We start from the raw sequence: 23112 nt of genomic DNA, 5'->3' as shown, positions 1-23112 counted from the left end.
GAGAGAGGGAGGAAGGTGGCAGGCTGGCCACAGTTCCTGGCCTGTTTTGACGCCCTAACATTTCCTGTACCCTCCAAATCCATTCCAGGACTCCCGTATGTGTATATACACACCAAAGTGTCAGGACATCTGGGTCCTACTGGGGCACTCTGGCAAGTCCCCAACCCTGTCTCGGAGTTATCAGAGTTCTCTTCCACGGAACCGGGGCTAGGGCTAGGCAATCTCCAGGACGCTCACACACATACATGTGTGTTTTCATAGTCCTCAAAAGACTAGATAACCTCACAGGCCTGTGATGTCACAGCCTGGAAATATTTTATACATGAGGACACTGGAGCTGTGAGAGCACACAGGCCTGGCTGGAGAGCTCCATGGCAGGGTCAGGCTCAGATGCCATAGCTTCTGTTCCTGGCAACAAGGACTGTCTACCTCTCTCAGGGACACACAAAATACACACCGAGCCCAGACCTGTCCTCTACTGCTCCTGCCTCCTGCGCCATCCTCCCAGCCCTGAGATGCAGATTCTACCTTAGAAAGTCCCTCCAGGGCCCCAGTGCCGCAGACATCTCTCCACATGGCTCCTAAGAGTGCCCTGTGCCCAATCAGAGTCCCCTCCTGGCCCTCTTCTGGTTCCTGGGCAGGTGAGGCTGGCTGAGCACCTGCAAAGCCCAGCCTGGCAGGTAGCAGAGATGAAGGTTAAGAAGGCCAGCAGTGACAAGACAGGAGACAGAGGAGATTGCCAGGCACGAGCCAGCCCATTCTGCAGAGGCGGCCACAGAAAGCACGAGTCTCAGCCTGTCCTTGATTGTGGCTGCTTTCTTTTCTCTATTCATCTACCCCAGTAGATGTTCAGCCCCTGGAGGACCAACCTTATGCCTCATGTTTCCATTTTAAAATATCATCTATTGCCATTTTAATTATGAAAGTAACGCATCTACCTTGTAGAAAACCTAGGGATTCTAGAGAGCTATTAGAAAGAAAAGTTACCAGCAATCCAACCTGCCAGAGCTGGCCTCTGTTGCTATCTTAGTTACTTAGTTACAGAGGTTCTCAACCTTCCTAACTCCGCGATGTATTTTCATTGTCAAAAATGGGTCGGGACCCACAGGTTGAAAGCAATACATCTTCAAGGCTTCTCTTTCCCTTTCTCCCTCCCTTTCGCTCCCTCTCCCCCCTCTCTCTCTGCATCACATATTTCGTCCAGGGTGAGCATTCCCCCACATTGTGATTCTCCCGAAACATGGTTGTTAAGAGCACAGGATTCCATTTTACAGATGAACTGTAATTATTCATCCCCATTCTCCCCAGAGCACATTGCCATGCGCGGCGCAAAACCTCTTGTTGACTCAAACAGAAGTCAAGACTTGAGGGAAGGCCTTACAAACACAAGCATTTGCAAAGCCTCTCACTGGGCTCCCCGTGTGCCCACGGAACAGTAAATATGCAAACTGTTACAGATTGTTTTGGGATTGAGGGGCTGGCGATGGAGGAGAAATGATATTTTTGGAAACACAATATTTGCAAAATTGTGACGGTGCTGCAGGCCCCTCCCTGGGAAGCCAACTAGAGATCCTCAACCCCCAGGAAAATGACTTGCTCTCCCCGGCATCCGGACAGGTGGCTAGTTTAGGTCTCTCCTGTTCCCGCCTTTACTCCTCTACGGTTCCAGAGAGTTCCTCTCCACCTCGGTGATATTTTTGATCTGTCACCTCTCATCCTCTTGGGCTCACAGGAGCTAGAATGACATCTCTTGTGAAGTGGAAAAGCTTGGGATCTGGGGTCACACCACCCTGATTTCAAGTCTCAGTTTCACCACTTAGTTTCTGCATGACCGTGGGCAAGCGAACTCTCTGGGACTCCGTTTCTAAACTGTAGAATGGAAATCATAGTAACTGCCTTGTACAGGCCCCCTCCACGCCCAGATCCCTTGAAAGCGTTTATTGCCATTTCTCCTTTTCCTCACCTCCCTCCGCCCCTGTTGTCCAGGCGCTGGGGTCTGCGCATCCCTGAACACCTGGTGCTAATTTCACTGATGCCCGGTCTCCATGTTGCTTTAGCCAAATTTCTAGTTCTCAGTGTAGAGTCCAGATCTCTGACTCTTCTTTTCTCAGAACTTTCTTCCCTCATCTATGTGTCAGCATCCTCCTGGCTTGCCTCCTCTTTGTCTGGTCACTTTCTCTCCGTTCCCACTCGACCCCGGGGCTCAGCCCTGGCCCCTCTCCTCTTTTGTTTCCACTCTGGGCTCTTTGTCTCAGCCGATCCTGACCTGTCCTCCTGAATATTCAATACTAAAGGTGTCTAAAGTGAAAATCACGATTCTCCCCTAAAACCTCCTCACCCTCAGCCTTCCTCCTGTCAGTGAATGGGGCCTCTATTATTCTGGTCCTCAGGTCACTCCCCGCAACCAGTCCCTTGGCAAATCCCGCCAGCACGACCTTCAAAATCCTGTAGAGCAAGAGGCTGGTGAGGTCTCACCACCTGTGCCCCCTGGCACTGTGGCCTGCGTCTCCTCATTGGCCTCTCTGCTTCTCCCTCTTCTATACTCAACCCAACAGCCAGAGTGATGCTTCCAAAATCTAAGTCAGACATGTGACCGCCCTGCTCAGGACCCTCCAATGGCTCTCTTCTCATCCCCAGTAAAAGCCAAAGTTCTCAGTGTGAAGGACCAAATTCTATAAGACCTGTCCCTAGCCCCTTGCATAGCTCAATGACACCATCTACAACTCACTGCGTCCCACACGGGCCTCCTGCTGTTCCCACCATGCTGAGGGTGTTCCTGCCTTGGGACTTGGAAGCTGCTGTTTCCTCTGCCTAGAACACTCTTCCTTAATAGAGCCACGTGCATTATTGTTCATTTGTTTCAAATCTCTACTCAAAGGGTATCTAACTAGTCAAAAATTTCACACACGAGTCTACATAAAAGAGACACTCCACCCCAACCCTGGCAATGTGTACTTCCCCCATGCATGGATGGCCCACACAGTAATATTTTTAGACCAAACCTTTTCTTAGAAAATCAGACTAGTCATCTCTATACCTTAGCTTAGGGATTTTAAGGAACAGAATGTCAAGTAGTTGTAAGTGCCATTGTCAAAATCGTATCTGTTCATTTATTTGTTTAGTTAGTTAGTTACTCATTTTCTGTCTTTCTCCCTTAGATTATAAGCTCCATGAGGGCAGCAACTTTGCTTTGTTCGCCTCGTGCTCAGAATGAATGAATCTCCTCTGTGCTCTAGCTTCAGTGATCACCAGTAGCAAAGGACTCAAGGATTTTAATTGTTAGCTCCAATCTCTACTCTGAAGTCTTCCTTGGAGTTAACCTTGACTCCCTCTTCCTCAGGTGAAAAGAGAGGAAGGCTTCCCAGTGTTGAGCCTGGATGGTCCTTGGGTCCTCAGGCAAGGGGATTGTCCTCTTCCCTCAGAGACCCTCAGAGCAAGGAAAGTGCTGCAACCGATTCAGCAACTATTTTTTTTTTTTGAGACAGAGTCTCAGTTTGTCATTCTCCATAGAGTGCAATGCCATCACAGCTCACAGCAACCTCGAACTCTTGGGTGCAAGTGATTGTCTTGCCTCAGCCTCCTCCCAAGTAGCTGGGACTATAGGCACCTGCCACAACACCCAGCTATTTTTTTTTAGAGGCCTTGCTCTTGCTCAGGCTGGTCTCGAACCTGTAACCTCAGGACAACGCACCCTCCTTGGTCTCCCAGAGTGCTAGGATTACAGGTGTGAGCCACCACACCTGGCCAGATTCAGCAAATATTGATGTACACAGTAACTTTGGTGAATCTCTAGGGAATTACATTGGGTGAAAATGATAATTTCATTTATATTAAATTCTTAAAATGACAAAATTACGGAGATGGAGGACAGATTGGTGTTTGTCAAAGGTCAGGGGGAGGTGGGTGTAGCTATAAAAGGTTAGTGCGGGGAATGGTTAGAAGGAAACTGTTCTGTGTCCTGACCATGGGTTGAGCACCAGAAGAGACACATGTGATAAAATTGTATCAAACTTCACACACACACACACACAAATGCAAGTAAAACTGATGGCATCTGACTAAGGTCTGTAGATTGCATCTTTGAGGCTGTCAGTTTCCTGGCTGTGATATTGTGTTACAATTACATACGACATTACCTTTGGGGGAAACTGGTTGAGGAACTGGTTGAGGGTGTCAGGGATCTCTGCATTATTTTTTAAAATTGTGTGCTTATCTACAATGATCTCAAAACAGAACATTCTTTTTTTTTTTTTTTTGAGACAGAGCCTCAAGCTATCCCCCTGGGCAGAGTGCCATGGCATCATGCTCACAGCAACCTCCAACTCCTGGGCTCAAGCGAGTCTCCTGCCTCCGCCTCCCAAGTAGCTGGGACCACAGGCGCCCGCCACAACGCCCGGCTATTTTTTGGTTGCAGCCGTCATTGTTGTTTGGCGGGTCCAGGCTGGGGATTCGAACCCGCCACCTTAGGTGTACGTGGCTGGCGCCTTAGCCGGTTGAGCTATAGGCGCCGAGCCCAGAACATTCTTAAAAAGGCATATAAAGCCCCCCTCCTTCAGCTTCTTCTCCTCCTCTTCCTCCCCCTTCTATTTCTTATTCTTATTTCCAGGTAGTGTTTCATTCACAGAAGCAAAATATTCCCATAATAGGAGAAAGGGAGCAATCTAATATTTACCACGGAAAGCCTTGAGGAGCTCACCTGGCCCCTGTGGGCACGTGGACCCCTAAGGAGAAAGATGATGCCACCGTGTTGGTGTCTGAGGCACGAGAGGACAGTGGGAGGAGGAAAACTAATTCCCTCTAAGAGTCAAATCTCTCTCACCCAGGTGATTTGATCAAATTTGCTGTAACCCATCAATAAGGCCAGAATTACACCAAATTTGTAATAGTCATTTAGGGAAAGCCAGAAACAAGATCCAGTGTGCCATTCCGTAGATCACTGCAGGGCCCTGTCCGTTCAGCGTGCTCCGTGAGTCTCAGGGCATCGAGCGCCAGCAGTTGAGATAGTTGAGATGTGTCAACACAGATGCTGGAGGGCTTCAAAGTCGGGGTGGGGAGGTTTGGCTCCACTGGGACCACAGGACGTCAGCTGTTCCCGCAGAGCCCGCTGCTACTCTGTCCCTGGTTGTGTCTGGGGTAGAAGTCTGTTGGGTTTGTTTCTATACCAGCAGATGGACTCATCACTGAATACTCCAGAAAAATAGTTCCTTTCAGGATCCTGGGGGAAAATGAAAGCAGGGCGAGATTGTGGTAAGCCAAGATTGTAGGATTGTAGTAAGAATGTTCCTGGAGTTGACAGGATATAGATTACCCTGCCCCCCAATATGGAAACCAGTTTCCTCCTTTGAAGAGATTTTTGATTAAACTATCATCTTGAATATCCAAAGAAGCCAAAAATTGAAACCCTGAATCTCAGGAACCGCTGTTCTCATTGTCAAAATTATAGCCACAGATTCTTTGCGGTTTTGGGTGCTTGAGGTTCTGGACTGGACCCCAAGAAACAAAAGTTCCAAGAGTCCTGTTATCTCAAGCTACTTAGGAGAAACGGGTGGCCTTCGCCAAGGCATTGATGGTGCATCAGGCTAAGACTGGGCCTTAGCAGCCTCACAGCCTGCCCAAGAGGGCACAGTCAGTACCTGCTTTAGGAGTTATGAAGAGCCTGGCAATTTTAAATATGATCCGTTTTCATTTAACAAAGAATCAGGCAGGGAGATGAGAGCAAATAACCTTGACCCTGTTAGTAAGACTATAGACGGAAAATGCTCTCCTTATGCCAGCTTTGCTGAAATGGGGATAAATCTATCTTCCTCCTCTCCTCTGAGCCTGTCCTGGGTGGGTGTGAGCAAGGGAGAGCTTGCTAGGGAAGGACCTGAGTGCTAAAAGATGGCTTTTTTGGGAAGCTCTGAAAGCTTGCTGGCTCTGTAGGAAACGAAAAGGACTTCTAAAATGTGACTGGTGTCATGCTTCTTGTACTTGGTTACTTTTTTCTGTTGTTTTTTATTGATTAGTAAATTCCTTCCTTCCTTCCTTCCTTCCTTCCTTCCTTCCTTCCTCCCTCCTTCCCTCCCTCCCTCCCTCCCTTCCCCCAGTCCCTCCTATTTTAGGGTCGGAGTGTTGGATAGTTCCTTTTTCAGCATTTGGTGTAGGTGATCGTGAAGAATACGATTTTTTTTTTTTTTTTTTTGTAGAGACAGAGCCTCACCCTATCACCCTTGGTAGAGTGCCATGGCGTCACAGCTCACAGCACCTTCCGGTTCTTGGGTTTGGGCTTTCTCTTGCCTCAGCCTCCCGAGTAGCTGGGACTACAGGCACCTGCCATAACGCCTGGCTATTTTTTTGTTGCAGTTTGGCTGGGGCCAGTTTTGAACCCACCACCCTTGGTATATGGGGCTGGCACCCTACTCACTGAGCCACAGGCGCCACCCAAGAATACGATTCTTAAAAGTCAAAAAGTTCAAATAGACTAGCAGACTATATGGGTGAGCTCCTGGCCGAGAATCTCATTCACTGCTGTATCCTCAGTATTTGGAGCTCATTTGCTATTTGATGAATGAATGTGTGAATAGGAAGGTGAAACACAGCAGGTGGAGGTTGCTTCCTGGCCCTTTTCCAGAGGCTTCCCTAGTTTGAGTAGGTTCTGAGTCATATTATAACTGAGAAACTGTGAACTTCCTTTCCCGTTCTCTCCTACCTATACCCCAGGGCCAGGCTGCTGAGGCCCCTCGGATTCTCCCGGGACATGTCCCTCAGAGATTCCCATTGCCACTATTTCCCATAGTCAGATTCCTTGTGATCATTTATGATGTCTTGCGCAGGTTTTCATAGACAGTTTTCTAAGCAAAGGGCTTTTCTGATGACTGAGAGCAAAGCGATAGTGAAACTCGAGGGGCCAAAGCAATACCATGGCCGTCATTTAGTGGGCTTTTGCTTTACACGCTCCCCCAAAGGCCCAACCAACCCCCTAGGTACTATCATTATGTTCATTTTCACAGATTTAGAGGAACCTAGGGTAATGTCATTAGCAATTAGATGACCCAGAACTTGAACCAGGCTTGCCTCTTGCCAAGGTACATTGCTCTTACCATATGGCCAGAACAGCCTTGATAAAATCAAATATGGAACCTTTAAACAGTGAGACTCACCCAGTGTATGCGCGTCTGTGTATGTGGTGGGGGAGAGGGGATTGTCACATGATGCCAGGCCAGGTCTAAACAATGGCACCTTCTGGGGCATAAATCAGCTGTGGAGATTCAGAAATACTCCCCCTTCTCCTTCAGCCTGGAAGGAAGAGAAAAGAGAGGGTGGGTGAGCTGGTACTGCAGGGGTGGAGCTTTGACTAATATTATACTCATTGGGACTTTGCCTGCAGCTAAAAGATATCTTTGGAAGCTGTGCCTGTGGAAAAGGTCAGTATTCGCTCAATCAAATTTGGCTTACGGAGAAACTTCAGGTTACTTGGTTGCAATGGAAACGTCTCTTTGTCTCTCCAGTTTGGGCTGGAAAGAAAGCAATCTGTCCTGGAGATTGTGGAAACCCTTTTTTTACTAGTAAAAGGGAAATCACGTATGGGCTGGTAAACTTGCATCTGCGTGTGGCAAGTTGGCACTGGAGTGTCAGTGATGGAGTTTCAGGCTGGGAAAAGAGTGTCCTTCGGACTGCATCTTGCTCTGAGCTATCCTCTCTCTCTGGAGGAATGATTCAGGAGGATCTAGAAGAGAAAGGAATTGATGGTTGGCCCCGGGAGCACTAATCAGGAGCAATTTGGAGGTGAGGAGGGGAGTTACGGAGGGTGAGGACTGAAGCACCATCCTCTTTCTAGGCATACAGTGTGTGGGGGTGACATCTAGTGATAGGCACAGGGGGCAAGGGTTGGCATTAAACAGAAACCACAATTGGCTTAAATAAGAGCCTACAGATATTTCCAGATGATGGCATTGAATGATATGAGAACAGGTAACCAAAGGAGGCTGTGCGTCCTTTTGTCTTAAAACCCAAAAGAGTAGAAGAGTATCCACTTGGCTGGGTAAGGGAGAATGTTCTGGAGGCAAAGAATGAATGAGGGAACTCGTGGAGATGTCTTCAGGTCAGCCCGGACAAGAAAAGTGAAGGAGGGAATCGGAGCGCATTTCCTGCTCCCGGCTTGGGTGTAGTCTGAGTTTCACTCATTTCTCCCCATTTTCTCTCCCTGCCTGTAGTCCACACCCATCTTTGCCATGCCCTCCTTCCAATGTAGGAAAGGGACAGCTCAGAAACTACTTCTTCTGGGAAGACGTCTCCTCCTCCCGGGTGCCTTGCTGGGCCCGATGCCCTATCCTTTATCACAGACGTTGCACCAAGCCTGACGGTATGTGCTTCTTTAGAGTGTCCATCTCCTCTCTGTTGACTGGGAGCTCCTTGAGAGAAGAGATTGTCCTAACCATCTGTGTGTGCCCAGAACTTCTTCTAGTGCCAGAAGCTATTATATTATATCATATTGTCGTATTTTAACCTAAATCATTATCACCAAGTATGTGTGTGTGTGGATTGGAGAGTTTTAAATGGATTAAAATAACAAACTTCACTCTAGGCTGGCCCTGGTTAGAGTCCCCTAAATGCCTTCCCCTGCTAAATTTCACCATTCGAGCAACTAATATTTACTGAGCACCTATTATGTACCAGCGTTTTTCTAGGTGCTTGATTACATCACTAATTCAGAACCAACAAACATTATGGATTCTCATTCTAGTGGGAAAGGGGGGCAGAGTGCAGCAGCCAGTAAACAGTAGATCATGCCTAAGTTATATGTTACAATAATGTGTGTCTCTTATGATATTACGCTGGGGAAAGAAAGGATCTGGGGAAATAGGGCAGGAGCACTTAACATTTAAACTGATCCTTAAAGGAGTCAGCCTATAAAAAAACATTAGGGAACTATATCTCCTAATTTAAAGAATGTATTTGGCAGTAAGCAAAAAGGATTATAATCTGGGATGTGCCGCTACAGCAAGTCGCAGATGCACTTGAAGAGGTGAGGGTGAGGGGAAGCATTTATTGGCACAAAGGAGAAATTCACATGAACTGCTTGGAAACAGAGTTCATTACTTCTGGGGGCTCAGAGCTGGGGTTGTCTTTTTTTTTCTCTTTCTTTTTTTTTTTTTTTTTTTTTTTTGGCCGGGGCTGGGTTTGAACCCTCCACCTATCGGCATATGGGGCGAGCGCCTACTCCTTTGAGCCACAGGCGCCGCCCTGGAGTTGGCCTTTTCAGTTCACTGGTGGAGATGCTCATCTTTTGGGAGCATCTTATCTGAATTGCTGCAGTTCGAAAGAAGGTCTTTTGATCATAAACTTGGATAAATAAATAATATGCATTCGTACAAAACAGAGGTCATGGAAGGCGTGCAATGTGTGAAGGGCATGAAGGAGTTTCCTGTGGGGTTATTTTAGAAAGTCCTTGAGACGTTTTATGTCAGACACACAAGCACAGGGCCTTTCTTCTCTGTAGTTTTTCTGCTTCCCTTTGGGTCTGAGGAAAGAGTGAACAGAATTTAGGCGAGATAGAAAGGACGAGGAGAATCAGGAAGAGGAGGATATTGATAAGGGATCTTTTGTTAATCGTGACAACTCAAACTAGCTTCTGCAAAAGGGGATTTATTATCTCACACAACTAAAAAGCCTCGAGGTAGTCTCAGGCGTAGGCGGATCTGAGGGATCAAACAACAATCTCTGGGCTCTCCTTAATTCCATCTCTCAGTTCCACTTTTCTCTATATGGCGTCCATTCTCAGTGAAGTCTTCCTGAAGGCGGGCTCCAAACTCATCCTATCTTCTGAGCAACCTCAGTGGGAAAAGATTCGTCTACTTTGTGCGGGCAAAAATCTGGGCTGAGCTCTGATTGGTGCTCTTCAGGTCACATGACCTTCTCTGACCCAATCACAATGATGAAAGGGACATGCAACACCATGATTGGCTGGGCCTGGATTCCGTGCTCACCCAGGAACTAGGGTTGGAATCAGTTCCACCTCAGTTCCGGTAAGCACGGAAGTGGGGAGTGGTACCTCGAGAAAAATCGAGGTGCCCATGGCAGAAAGCCCAAGCCTGAAGAGGTGAGCTGATTGTCTGAGGTCGTAAATCTGGCTAGGGCAAAGCTGGGCCCCCTGCCCTGACTCTTGGAGCATGCTGGTTCCAAGTTGCCTTTGGAAAGAACTCCCTGTGGGGCCGCCTGTTCTAGCTGCCCACAGCTGACTTTCTTTTCTCAATGATTTCAGACAGTTACAGCAGCAAACAGCCCAGCTATTTGGAATGTTCTCATTTAAAAAACAGCATCCCTACTTCAATTCCTGACCGGATTCTACTAGTTCTGAAAACAACAACAAATACCAGGCATTTCTACGTTGCTCTTGTACTAATCCGAAGCCCTCAGAGGCCTGGTCTACCCAGAACTAAGGACCCCTGACTAATTGTAGTTTAATGGAGGAGGGTGCCCCAAGTGAATATGTAAGGGAAAGACGAGGTCAGGTGCACCCAGCTCTAGTTGTCAGAGGTTGTTTACTGGGCTCAGACAGGGTTAGCCCTCCTCCGGTTTGGGTATGTAGGGTGGACCAAATTTGCCCCAGTGTACTTCCAACCTGCCCTTGGGAGAAAAAGTCACAGCTGAATCTACAAGAAATAAAGACTACATAGGAAAGAATTTGTTTCATCAGCCAATATCCCTCCATTTATAAACAGCCGTAACACTCACAGCAGACGGACACAAGGCCTAAGACTTCAAGCTTCCCTTTGCCTGAAGGACACCAGACCTTCTCCCATACTGGGGCTTTGGAGTGAAACACAAGGGCTGAGGTTTGGAGACTCTTCCCGGCCACTCAGGTCCCTTCCTTTTACTCTCAGTAGGATGCTTTTTGCAATTCCCGAAATCAGGTGTGCATGGATCAGGGACCTTGACCCTGACAGCACCAAGGGGCCTTTTTGCTTGTGTCTGTCTGTTTTATTTTCACCTTGATAATGTCCTCCTCTAATTATAGTAGACATGAATGAGAAAATGGAACTCATTTTACCCGAAGTCATTCTGTACTATCCAGCACATGGCTGGGCACACAGTATGTGCTTGGTTACCATTTACTGAATGGGTGTTTACTGAATGAATGAATGGGGCGCTTGATGAGGAAGTGCTGTCATTTACATAACGCTGGCTGAGGAGCCACTTGGTATACATGCCGACGCTGGGCTCCCTGCCCGTCCGAGGGAGGACGGCATATGTGGAAATCTGAGCATCTCCATTTTTGCAGAGAAGTGCCGTAGCCTCCACATGCTCGTACCCACCCCACGCTCCCTCTAATGTGCTGCGCCTGATCAGATGGGAAGGTAATCCTTTGCAGTGGAGAGGTTTAAGCTGTTATCTAACAGCCTGTGCATGGATTAGCAAGGCTTTCCGATAAAACCTTAAAGGGGTTAGAGTTTCGTTTTCCTCTTCATGCTCAGGAAGCAAATGAAAAGAACTAGCTAGTTGACGGGGCTGCAGTGTGGACCGGAACATTAATGAAAGGAAAGACAGGGCTGGGCAGCAGGCAGTCAAGTTCAAGGTAAAGGCTGGATTTGGGTACTGACTCAGCCATGATTTCCTCAGGAAATTCTGGGCAAGGAATTGAATCTCTGAGCCTCTCTTCCCTTAGCTTCAAATGGGTAATAATAATAATCCCTACCTTACAGGGACATTGTGCAGATGAAATGAGATCGCTGACATGAAAGGCCTTTGAAGAAGTTAAAAGCACTTCTCTGCAGGAGGCTGTTATTCTCATGGACAAGAGACAAATTGCAGAGCTGAGGGTTGGCCTAAAACATCAGGATTCTCTGGGACCTTTGAAGGGTGGCCTTTGGCTTAAATTTGTCCAGAGGCAGCAGAAAGGTGGACTGTCCCCTTTCATGTCACGTGGGTATTGAGAGGGAGAATTGTGGTGTCCATCTGTGGATCTTGGAGCCAAAAGAAGTAATGCCGCAAGGACAAGGGAAGCCGCTCTCACCATTGGAGCTTTATCCACGTGCTTCTGAGGACAGGACCAGGCACAAATTCACGGCCGTGCCCTCCAGAATCACATATCCTCAGAGTAAGGTCATTTAAACCCCTCTGTCTACAGCTAATTCCTTTTTTTTCTTTTTTTCAATAAGACTTCTCACAGAAGAAGAAATCTTCCAGGTCCTTAATGAATTTAAATTCTGTAATAGCTGGAGAGAAAAAATACAGAGAAAAGATTTTCATAACAATGAATATTTGGCAGTGCAGCACAAAGCAGGAATTTAGAGGAAGAACAGTGTGGGCTGGAGAGGGCTGCAAGATGGGTGGAGAGGCTGAGGACAGCAGGGACTGGATTGTTTAGCCTCTTCGTGCCTCAGTTTCTTTATCTGTAAAAGGGGAATAATAACAGTGTCCACTGAATTAGACAGAATCTGAAACCTGCTAAATATTTAACAAAAGATACAGATGTGTGGGGTTTAAAGAGAGAGAAGGAGGGGTTCTGAGTGGGGAGAACAGCAGGACTGGACAGGGATAAGCATGAATGGAAGGCGTGTAGACACCCCTTGGCCTCCCTGATGGGAGCCGGCATTCCGCACATATTAATCAGGCTTCCCTGAGGTGCTGCAACACCATGGTGACCCACAAAGACACAGGACCTAGGATGAATACCCAAGATTGGCTGGCCTGAGTAAGAACTAGAACATGACCCTAAAACCAAGCCTCCTCTAAGGCTCAGCGTGGTTATATAGAATGGGTTATGTGCAAAGGCCATGCAAAATCTTATCACTATTATACATATGTAAACAAAATCAGTTGAGAAGTAATATTATTAATAGCTATGCTAATTTTAAGTTATACCTAAAACTTATGAATCATAGCTCTTCTCATCTGCAGTGTAAGGAATGCACATACAACCTTACAGTAGTTTACGTGGAGTAATGTGAGTGCTGTATCAGCGAAACTTAAGAAAATTAATGAAGGTCTGGGGTCATAACCCCCTATAGATGGCACGCATCACACACACCAAGCAAAGGGGTTGGCCCTCGCCTGATGGAGACAATTGCAGAGGTGCCTGAGAAGGGCCCAGCGTAATGAAAGTGCTGTTTAAGAGGATTATTCTGGCTGCAGTGTGCACGATGGCTTAGAAGATGGAGTGAGACAGGAAGATGAGCGAGGAGGCTGTTGCAATAATTCAAGCTAACTAAATCCAGGGCCCGTTTCTTATCCTCCTGTATTGACAGTGCAGGGCAGGGTTGAGCATTATCTTACATTAAGTGAGCAACCTTCATGCTCTCCTGACCCTGCCCCACCTCTGCACCCATCAGCCCTCCTTACCAGCCCAGCCCTCCACATCTGCCCCCCTCTCTGTCCCATGGGAAGCCTTCCACCCCTGATGGAAGTCCTGATGTTGGAGAATTTCAGAAAAGAGCACACAGGGATGGCCTGGCTGGGACATCCATCGAAGTGTGAAGACAAAAGGAGATCCCATTTCCTCAGGGCTTAACCTATATCATACTGGGCCTGAGAGCTTTACAGAAATCTTCTCATTTCTGTAAGAGTCATGATAAACCCATGAAATGGGTATTATATCGCCCAGCCCCACAGACGAGGCAATGGAGGGGCTGAGCAATGCCCTCCTGACCCGAGGTTATAGAATCCTGAGAGGTGAAGCTGGGCGCCCAGCAGCACCCCTACTGAGCCTCCTTTCACCCAGTGTCTCCTCAGGCCCCTGCCATATCCTGGACCTTCAGTTCAGAGGGTTCTTTTTTTTTTTTTTTTTTTGGCCAGGGCTGGGTTTGAACCCATCACCTCTGGCATATGGGGCTGGCACCCTACTCCTTGAGCCATAGGCACCGCCCAGTCAGTTTAGAGGGTTCTTGAACAAGGGCAAGGACCTTTAAGACAGTTCCCCTGCCCTGAGTCTCCATTTCTTTATTTGTAAAATGAGGGGGCATGGGCAACACATTCTGGAGCAACTAATTACATTTAGCAAATGCAATCAGATGGATTCCAACAAAGCATATGAAGTCTACCCTCTGGATCCATGAGTTTCAAATTCTAGGGTTCAACCAATTGAGGATTAAAAATATTTGAACAAAAACTACAAATAACAAGGGTGGCACCTGTGGCTCAAAGGAGTAGGGCACTGGCTCCATATGCTGGAAGTGGTGGGTTCAAACCCAGCCCCTGCCAAAAACTGCAAAAAAGAAGTCAAAAGCAAAAAATACAAGTAACAATACAACAATAAAAATTATATAAGTTTTAAAACTATGACATGACAACTACTCACAGAGAGCTTACGCTGTGTTAGATATTATAAATAATCTAGAAATAATTTAAATATTCACAAGGATGTTGTCTATATGCAGATAACATGCATTTTATATGCGGGACGTCAACATTCCCAGGTTTGGGTATCTGAGGGGGTCCAGGAAGCAATCTCCCGCAGATATAGTGGGGCTATACTGGATTAGATGATCCTTGAATAATTCTCAGCTTGGATATTCTAGGACCTTTTCTCCAGCCACCTGTTCCAATAATTCTCACTATCTTATCATGCCTTTGATCTGAAGCCTAAATCCCCACTGTGTGTTGACTCACCCATTTTTACGTGAAAATTTATCTCCTAGTGGCAGAGAGATGAACGCTGCATGGGTGTTGCGTGTGCACTGTGCGTGTTTGTGTGTGCACACGCGCTCTTGTGCTCAAAGGGAGCTGAGGATCTAACCCAGCAGAGGTTGCTGCTGAAGATTAGAAGCGCAAATGACAGATATGTGGCAATTCAGTGGTGCTCGAGCTGAGTGGAATCGTTCACATAGAGCAAGTTCCTTTGAACCCACCAGTGACAGGAGCCCAACCCCAAGCTGGGGAGACCTGGCTGGGGGCGGCTGGGTGGTACTGACCGGCACTCAGCTCTCCACCTGCGCCAGGGCTAAGCCCCAGAGCAAACAGAGAAGCCTGATCTAGCCCCAGGGCAAGGTAAGACCAAGGGGCAAAATGTCTCCAGAGATAACTCACTCTTTATTTTGCCTTTTTGAGAGTGAAATTAAATTAGAGGCCTTGTTACGAAGCAGTAAGTCATCCAGCAGCTTTGGGTCACAGAAGCTCAGTGCCTGGCTCGCATGCAGCCGCCTAGGGCTGAATGCTGTCGGAGGAGGTGATGGGTTAGCCTGGTGCCCCATTTGGCCCAGCCGCCCTCTTTCCAGGGGATCAGGGAGGGGAGGGCACGCAGCTCTGGGGCTGGAGGGGAAAGGCACTCGATGACCTGGTGAATGTATGGTTGGAGCGAGGCATGCAAGCAATAGGTTTTCCTGATTTTAAACTGAGGACAAACAGCAAGTAACAGGCACACCTGTTTGAGGCATCAATTCCTGCACCTTCCACCTCACCCTGGTCCTGCTGATGTAAGGGCAGCCATGCCCCAGTAGCTCCCAGTCAGCTGGCTCCTGCAAGGAGCACTGTCACGCATCGCTGAGCCCTGACTGTACTCAGCCTCATTCAATCCAGGACAGGTGACCTCAGGCCCTGAGGCCATGGAGGTAATTCAACAAGGCAGGCTTTTGGCCAGCAGCTAGGTCTAGGGGATGCCGATATGTGCCACCAGCACAGGAGAGAGGGAAAGGTTAGCAGAGCCAAATACCGGCTTGCCTTGGATGAGATGGGACACCTCAGAAAATGAACAGGTTCATGAGGATGGGAGGCAGGAGAGTGAAGATGATGAGTTCATGGTAATTCCTGCTTTAAGAATAATAGTCACCACTAAGCAAAGGCCTGCTATTTGCCGGTCACCTATGCAGGAAACTTCGTGTATGCTATATCCAAACTATAGAATGGAGGTTGGGTTGTTATTCCCATTTTACAGATAGGAAATTGAAGCTCAGAGAAATTAGGTGACTTTTCTGCAGATCACATTTGGTAAGAGGAGGGATGTTTTCCATGCAGGAGTTAAGAACAGAGCCTGGGGTCAAATTCTGACTCCACAGCTTGCTGGCTATGTGATCCTGGGTGAGAAAGTACCTATTATCTTTATGCCTGAGTTTCATTAGCCCTAAAGTAAAGATACTACCTGCCTCATAGGTTCTTTCTCAGGCTACATGGAAAGGGATCTTTAAGCAGTTACACGGTGCCTAGCACAGGGCAAACACGCAGTACAGTAAAATCCTGTTATCCTGGTGACCTGGCGCCTCCACGTTCAAAACCAGAGTTTAAACTTGACCCACTCTTCGGTCAGTAAGCCCACACTGCAGGCATCATTCCCCGGGCTCCCATGGTTTCTCTGTAACAGTTCTGAGTGTTCATGTGTGCTACCTGAAGTTAAAAAAACATGGTAGTGAAGTGGAAAAGTGTACTGACTGTCATTTAACCAAAACTGTACCCTGCATTTACAAAGCTGTTTTATTAGAAGTAAAACTGTTACTATAAGTGAAGTTTGTCTTTCTTCATCTTAATTTGCTTTTAATTCATGTATTTCAATATTAATATCAAGTCAGTACAGAATTTATGGTGTACTGTGGGGTGTAGAATTAGGCCTATTTTAAATAGTAACTCTCAAATAACCAGAAACTACATTTATCCAGAATATACCTTTGCCCTGGGTGCTGGATAATGGGGAGATTAGTGTAATCAGTGAGTTTTCAACCAGATGCCGTGAGAGGACCTTACGTGTGCCTTGAAAAATTTTAAAGATTAATTATTTTGGAAAGAAGTTCAAAGCACAGGAAGTATATTCTTTCTTTACTCTTTTTTGAACAACATAATGTAAGTGTGCTGTGAAGTTTAACTACAGGTCCAAGTGTGCCGTGAGATGAAAAGGTTGGAAAACGCCATTGTCGATTTTCTCGTTCTCTCCAGGACTGTGGGACACCGGCCTGTGAGGACCAGGAGCCTCTCACAGTGGGACAGTGAGTCAGTTCTAAATAGGTTTTCTTTCCCTCCGATTATTCTCTCCTCTTTCTGGGGCCTGTGGGAAGCCCTTATTTTCAAGGTATTTAGAAAATGAGACCCTGTGCTAAAAAAAAAAAAAAAAAAAGTCACATGGCATTCAATGTCTTCTGGCCTCAGAATACTTCCTGGTCCAGCCATCCTTCCCCCAGCTTTCCCAAACCAGCAGCTCTTGTTCTAACCGAGCTTCTGTCGCACCCCTGACCTTCTGCAGTATCTCAACCCCTTCCTATTGTTTCCTCCTGACAATACACCTCGGTCCACCTGGCTGCCCATGAGAGCTGCCGTCCCCATGTCATCTATGAGGCAGTGGACTGCTGCTGACTGTGTTGCTTACCACCTTTGCTGTGGCTTCAGGATGGTGATCAGGTTCCATTTTTGCCATAATCCTCTTTAGGATACATAATCCCAGCTCCTTTGCCCAGTGGACCAGCAGCCTCTACTTTTCTAGAATAATTTCCCCTGGGGATGGCAAGGGTGGTGCCAGTGGCTCCTAGGACCGGGAGATGAGGCCCTTCTTAAACATGTCATTTTCCATGCTGGTGACCTGTGTTAGGGGTAACAAGACTTGGGGGGGGGGGCTCCACGCTGCAGATGGTGAACACGAGCTGTGAAATGTCTCTCCCCTCCTGCAAGGAGGTAGCACCTCAAGTGCAGCAGAACCCCCCTCCCAGGCGGAGAAAATTGCTGTTCCCAGCAGGTACTTTAGAGCAAAGATAACAATATAATCCTACATCCTCCGGTGTTTGGGGAAGAGATTCCACTTATAATAACCATTTTCAAGAGCCGGGGGGAGTGCATCCTGAGTGGTGGGGTATCTAAACTTCAAACCAAAGGAGACAAGCCTGGGTATCTACACAGGCAGACTTTCCATTTTTAAAGCTCCACTCACTTCTCTCTGAAAACAGCACATCTTACAGCCTCTAATTTTCTTCTCTGTGCTCTGTCTAGAATCAAGTCATTCTCCCTTCACGATCCAGTGGCCTCTCAAAGGGTGTTTGTTTGCATGAGACAAAGTGGGCAGGTCCTGGTGACAGTGGCCTGTCACTTGCTTGCCACCCAGAGCACTCTACTGAGTTCACTGCAGCCACATACCGCGCACTGGTCCCAGCATGAGGGGCTCAGGGCTACTGATGCTCTTCCAGCCCCACAAAGTGCCACTTATTTACCTGGGTTGCATGAACAAAGTTCTTAATTTAAGCCGATAGCGATCTCATGGTGAAGAACCGTTTCTTTGGGTGTGTTGAATAAAATCTCCCTAGAGGAGGAGGATTTCCTGTCCTTCACGCTTCAGAGAATGTTTGGCTTTGAGTCCTTAAAGGACATCAGCTTTACATTTCCCAGACCCCTCCGACTTAACCTAACTGATGTCACGACCAACCCTCTCAATCCCAAGATCAAGCTTATAATCCCCTCATATTTGTGTCACACTTTACAATTCCTGAAGTGCCTTCACTTCTAAAACCTGGTTTAACCCTCCCAGCGATGTAGGAGGTAGATTGGACAGGTATTCTAATTCTCCAGAAGCCGTAGCTAACGGTCATAGAGGTTCAGCAACTTGCCCAAAGTCACACAGCTGGCAACTAGCAGGGCAAGACCAAAAGTCTTTGCATCTTTGGTCTTAGAATCCCGGCATTCGTTGTACCCTGCAGATCCTCCCTCCTACCCTAAAATGATCAAGCTACTGTAATGAGAAGCCAAACAACAGTGTCACTTATTGGACGTTTTGCTTGGGGACTTGGAGTCCACATGTGACCCTGGGGTAACTAGAAGGAAGCAGTGCCTTTAGAGATGGGTGAGAGTGTGAGGTGGGTCCTCAGTAAGGATTCACTGCAGAAATAGAACCCCCTGCTCTGGCTCCCTAAGTAGAGAACAGTTTTAACAATGGGACTTACACCACCAGGCATCAGGAGGGACCTCCAGGAATGACTTCCAGGACTGCACAGAGCTCCCTGCCCACCACTCACCCTCACTGAACTCAAGAGCCCGTGCCACAGCTGCAGGCCAGGCTTCAGGAAGCTGCCGTCACCACTGATGCCACTGTAATTCTCGGCACTCCACAGCTGGGACGTGGTGCTGAAACGCTGCTGCCAAAGAACCTCATGTTTCTAGCCCGTGGCCAGCAGAAAACAGCAACAGAGGCAGGAAGAGGCATTAGACTGGCCATTGAGACTGCTGCTGCGGAGGGTCTGGGGGACGTGGCTTTCTGTTTGCTGTTTTCTGGTTCTACAGAGCAGGAAGGAACATTCCAAGGCAGGGACAGTGGACACCGAGGAAGCCAACTGGACAGTTTCCACCAGAGTAGTCAACCTAATGCCTGCTCTCTTGAAAACCCAAGGCAAGCACTCTGAAAAGAAGGCCTTGATTCTGGAGTGGCTCTTTAAAAGGTTTTTATTAGCGTAGGAACAACTCACAGCATACAGTTGTGTTTTCACAAACACACACACGGACACCATGTCCCTCAAGAATCACTGAGGTATTTCGTCGTGGAGTTGAGAATTTCTAGTCCATGAAGCTCTCTCAGTTGATCAGTAAACCTGTCACAACCAGAACACACAATCTGGGACATGAGTGCCATGGTCTGGGCTTCTGAAGCCCAGAGCCACCCCGCTTAGACACGAGGTGGCTGGGAACATCGGTCCTGCCACCCTAGGGGGAAAGAAGTAGTTGTGGCACCGGGAGCCCTAAAGTTCATACGGGGAAAGAAGGCCTGAGGGAGGCTCACAAAACACTGGGAACACGCCTGCTGTGGGCGGGTGGCAGCGTCAGACGGCCCAGATGGGAGGTCCCCCTTGGAAGGACCCAGTAGGGTGCCACTTTGAGCTCATCCTAGCGAATGTGCCTTGCTTTCTGTGGAAGAAGGATTTTATCTATTCTTTCCATTTGAACAATCAGATAGAACTTGAAAGGACCTGAGGCCACTGTCACCCTCTACAAGGTGTCAAAGGCCTGCACGTGTGTGAGGGAGGAGCATCTTCCCCTGTCCCCAAAGCCTATGCCCCTGCCCCTAGGCCAGGGAGATGGCTCAGCCGTGAGCACCTGCCAGAAGCACGTTTTTAGGTGCATGAGAATAGAGCAGAGCAGGAGTCTGGGCCGGCAGAGCAGCACTGCACAGCTCCCGCACAGTCCCCGCCTGGCCCACGGCCACCACTGCTCTGCTTCTCTTTTCTGTTTTCTCCAGCATGGACACGTCACCCTCACTGGACATGCCTCCATTTGTGTGGGTCCAGGCAACAACAAAAATGAATTGGGGGCCTGTTTCAGGAAAAGTAAAGAGACAGGAGAAAGAGAGAAGGGGAGATAGAGTGAGAGGGAGAGGAAGGAGGAGAAAGAGAAGGAAGAAGGATGCAGGAGAATGGGACGGAGAGAAGACAATGGCAGTTTGTGCCTGGAATGACTTGCTGTCAGAAAAGCTGGTTCCCTCCCTTGGCTGGAGCTTGAGAACCCCCCAGTTCCATCTAGGAATGGGAAGCAGCTGCTGGTCCCATCCCGGGCCCACCCCACAGGCACCCACAGAGGGCCACTCACAGAGTGCTGAGCAGCACACAAGCCCGGCCAAAACACCTTGGTTAAGACACTTGCTCTGAGAGGTGACCAACAGGGGCCCGCCTGGCTTGGTGGCTGCAGCATACCTGGGCTCAGCCGTGCACAGCTTGCCGAGAGCGATGCCTGCGTTCAGCTGCACAGCTGTATTCTTCGAATCACCACCCGAGAGCTTTAATAAGACCTGCACAATGTCTGTCTTCAGCAGGGAAGATGCGACCCTGGGCACCTCCATGCAGTTACCCAGGCAGAGGGCGGCATTGCCCACCAGAACCTCGTCTGCCGAGTAGAGCAGCTTCCTCAAGATGCTAAAGTCTGTAGCAAAGGCAGAGAACAGGTAACAGTTCCTCCCGATCTCCCACCAGGAGGCTGGAAAGGGGCCCAGAGGTGTCAGGAAATGCCGTGCTCCCCTGGGAACTCTGCGGAAGGACATGTCTGCTCAATCATTCAGCACGTGCTCACTGAATGCTGAGAACCTGCTTGACCCCTTGCTGTGTCGCTGAAGTATCTCAGGTGCCCAGGACAGTGCACAGCAAACACAGCTGGGACGTGAATGAACACTATGTGGCAGACAGGGGTCTTCTCAGAAGTCCCCGTTCTGAACCTCTACTCTCCAGCAGGGAGAGGTCCCACCTGACAGCCCCCACGTGGGAGGCAACGTGCTGGCACTCTGCACTGTAGGGCAAGGAAAAGGATGAGAAAAAAGGCTCCTGCTTCCACGGCAGAGCCCCTTAGTTCACCAGAGAGTGGTGAGAAGTCAGCAGACGGCCTCAGCCAGGACCTGCTGCGCGTTATGAGGGCCGGTGACCGGCTTAGCGCCAGGCTCAGACTCTCATATTCATTTCCCTTGCTCACTAAAGGCAGAAGGGGTTTGTATTTTGTTTTCTTCCCCTCTTCCTGGGTCACTGTAAGCAGAATGCGTGGTGAGAAGAGGGCGTTTCCTAGCTTTCGCCCTGTTATGTTTGAGTGGGCTGTCAGCTGGGTCTCCAGCGTGGGCCTTCGACCTGGGTGCAGAGGAAAGGCTAATTAAACGCTCTCAGATCTGGAGGTGAAAGGCTCCCTTGTTCTGCAAACTGCTGAAGTCTGGGGAGAGGTTAAGCAGCATTACTGCTAAGTCCCTCCTCCTCCCCTGGCAGCTTCCCTTTGCGGCTTTGAGGATGGCTTAACTCTGGGGTGTGGGCTCCCTTAAGGAGGCTGTCACTTACTTTTATCCAGCCTTATCACTTCTGCCCGCGCTTCGTGGTAACTGTTAGTGCAGACAGCCAGTATCTTTATGGCGTAACGTGATGCAGTCTGGCCTCCTGTCTTTCAGAACGAAATTAGAAACGTGAAATCAGGCTCCATGCCTATAGCTCAGTGGCTAGGGCACCAGCCAAATACACCAGAGCTGGCGGGTTTGAATCCAGCCCAGGCCTGCTGAACAACGACAAGTACAACCAGAAAGTAGCTAGGCATTGTGGAGGGCGCCTGTAGTCCCAGCCACTTGCGAGGCTGAGGCAAGAGAATCTCTTAAGCCCAAGGGTTGGAGATTGCTGTGAGCTGTGATGCCACAGCACTCTACTGAGGGCAATGCAGTGAGACTCTGTCTCAAAAAAAAAAAAAGAAATGTGAAATCAGTACTCTGATTATTTTTGATCAGAAACCACAGCGAGCAGTTTTGACCGTGCTAGTGCCTTCCTAAACTTCCAGAATCAAACCCACCAGGAGTGGCACACGCTTCCTGGTGGGCTGGCCCGGTCCCTGCAGGGATGGGGTGTCACTCGCACCATCTTAACACAGCCCACGTCCCAGACATGGATTTCAGGCCTGTCACATACACCTGAGTAATTACCTCTGGAAGCCTCTATGAGCAAGTGGCTGAGAAGAGAGTGATGCTGATGACTGGCAGATCTACCAAAATGAGGAGGAAAAGGCCCTCTATGACATTTTACTGTTTGAGAACGAGGCTGACTTGCTAGGGCCGTCAGGCTGTTCTCCAGCCTGGAGAACATCAGGAACCGAGACCATCTTAAAAGGGGCAACTGCCAAATCATCACCCTTACGATGACCCAATGTGGGGTCTTTAAAAGGCATGTGTGCTTATGTGCACACATGATGTGTGTGTGCCAGCCATCTGCAGCCTTGCGTGGGTTTGCAAAAGTTGTGCCAAGTGAATGACAGTCATCTTCCAAGTGGGGGTTTAAACGCCACCCTGCCGGGCTGCCCTGCAGTCTTACCCCCATCCCAGCAGCAGCCCCAGAGCACGCTGCCTGTCCCATTCAGCATGGGGCTTTGTGAACAAGACTAGTGGCAGCGCCACACCAACTTGGTGAGTGGGCCTCCCCTGGCAGGACACCACAGGAAGGACCCAGAGATGACAGCCTGATGGTTCCTCCCACACTTTCTGCTGAGTCCAGTGAGCTGCTGTACTGACTCCCAGGGACTCAGCACAGTCATTTCAGAGGGAAACCCCAACATCCTTTGGTCACATGGGAACTTTACAGCCTGTATATTGTGTAGGAATTTTGGAGTTATATCCAACACGCTCCAGATAACTGTATGATGCAGCAAAAGTGGGAAAACATGAGCAAAATAATGCACCTGAGCAGCCTAGCACAGAGCCACCCGTAGCACGCGCCTGAGTGACTGAGCACAGAGCCACCC

At 48.5% G+C, this 23112-nt stretch overlaps 1 protein-coding gene across 1 annotated transcript in view; it reads right to left on the bottom strand.

The window, feature by feature from the left end:
- Positions 1-19301: 19301 nt before the first annotated feature.
- TTC12 (tetratricopeptide repeat domain 12) overlaps positions 19302-23112 on the bottom strand; it is a 56567-nt gene continuing 52756 nt past the window's right edge. The window contains exons 20-22 of the mRNA XM_023516057.1: positions 21675-21774; positions 20559-20784; positions 19302-19463 (exon numbers count right to left, since the gene is read on the bottom strand). Coding sequence (XP_023371825.1) covers positions 19388-19463; positions 20559-20784; positions 21675-21774 — 402 coding nt within the window. The 3' untranslated portion in view covers positions 19302-19387. The remainder of the gene's footprint in view (positions 19464-20558; positions 20785-21674; positions 21775-23112) is intronic.

This window comes from Otolemur garnettii, unplaced genomic scaffold (genome assembly GCF_000181295.1).
Source record: "Otolemur garnettii isolate 467f Iridium unplaced genomic scaffold, OtoGar3 scaffold00086, whole genome shotgun sequence".
NCBI classification, from domain to species: Eukaryota; Metazoa; Chordata; class Mammalia; order Primates; family Galagidae; genus Otolemur; species Otolemur garnettii.
The sequence above is the reverse complement of the archived record's forward strand: the minus strand, read 5'-3'. Positions and strand labels throughout refer to the sequence as shown.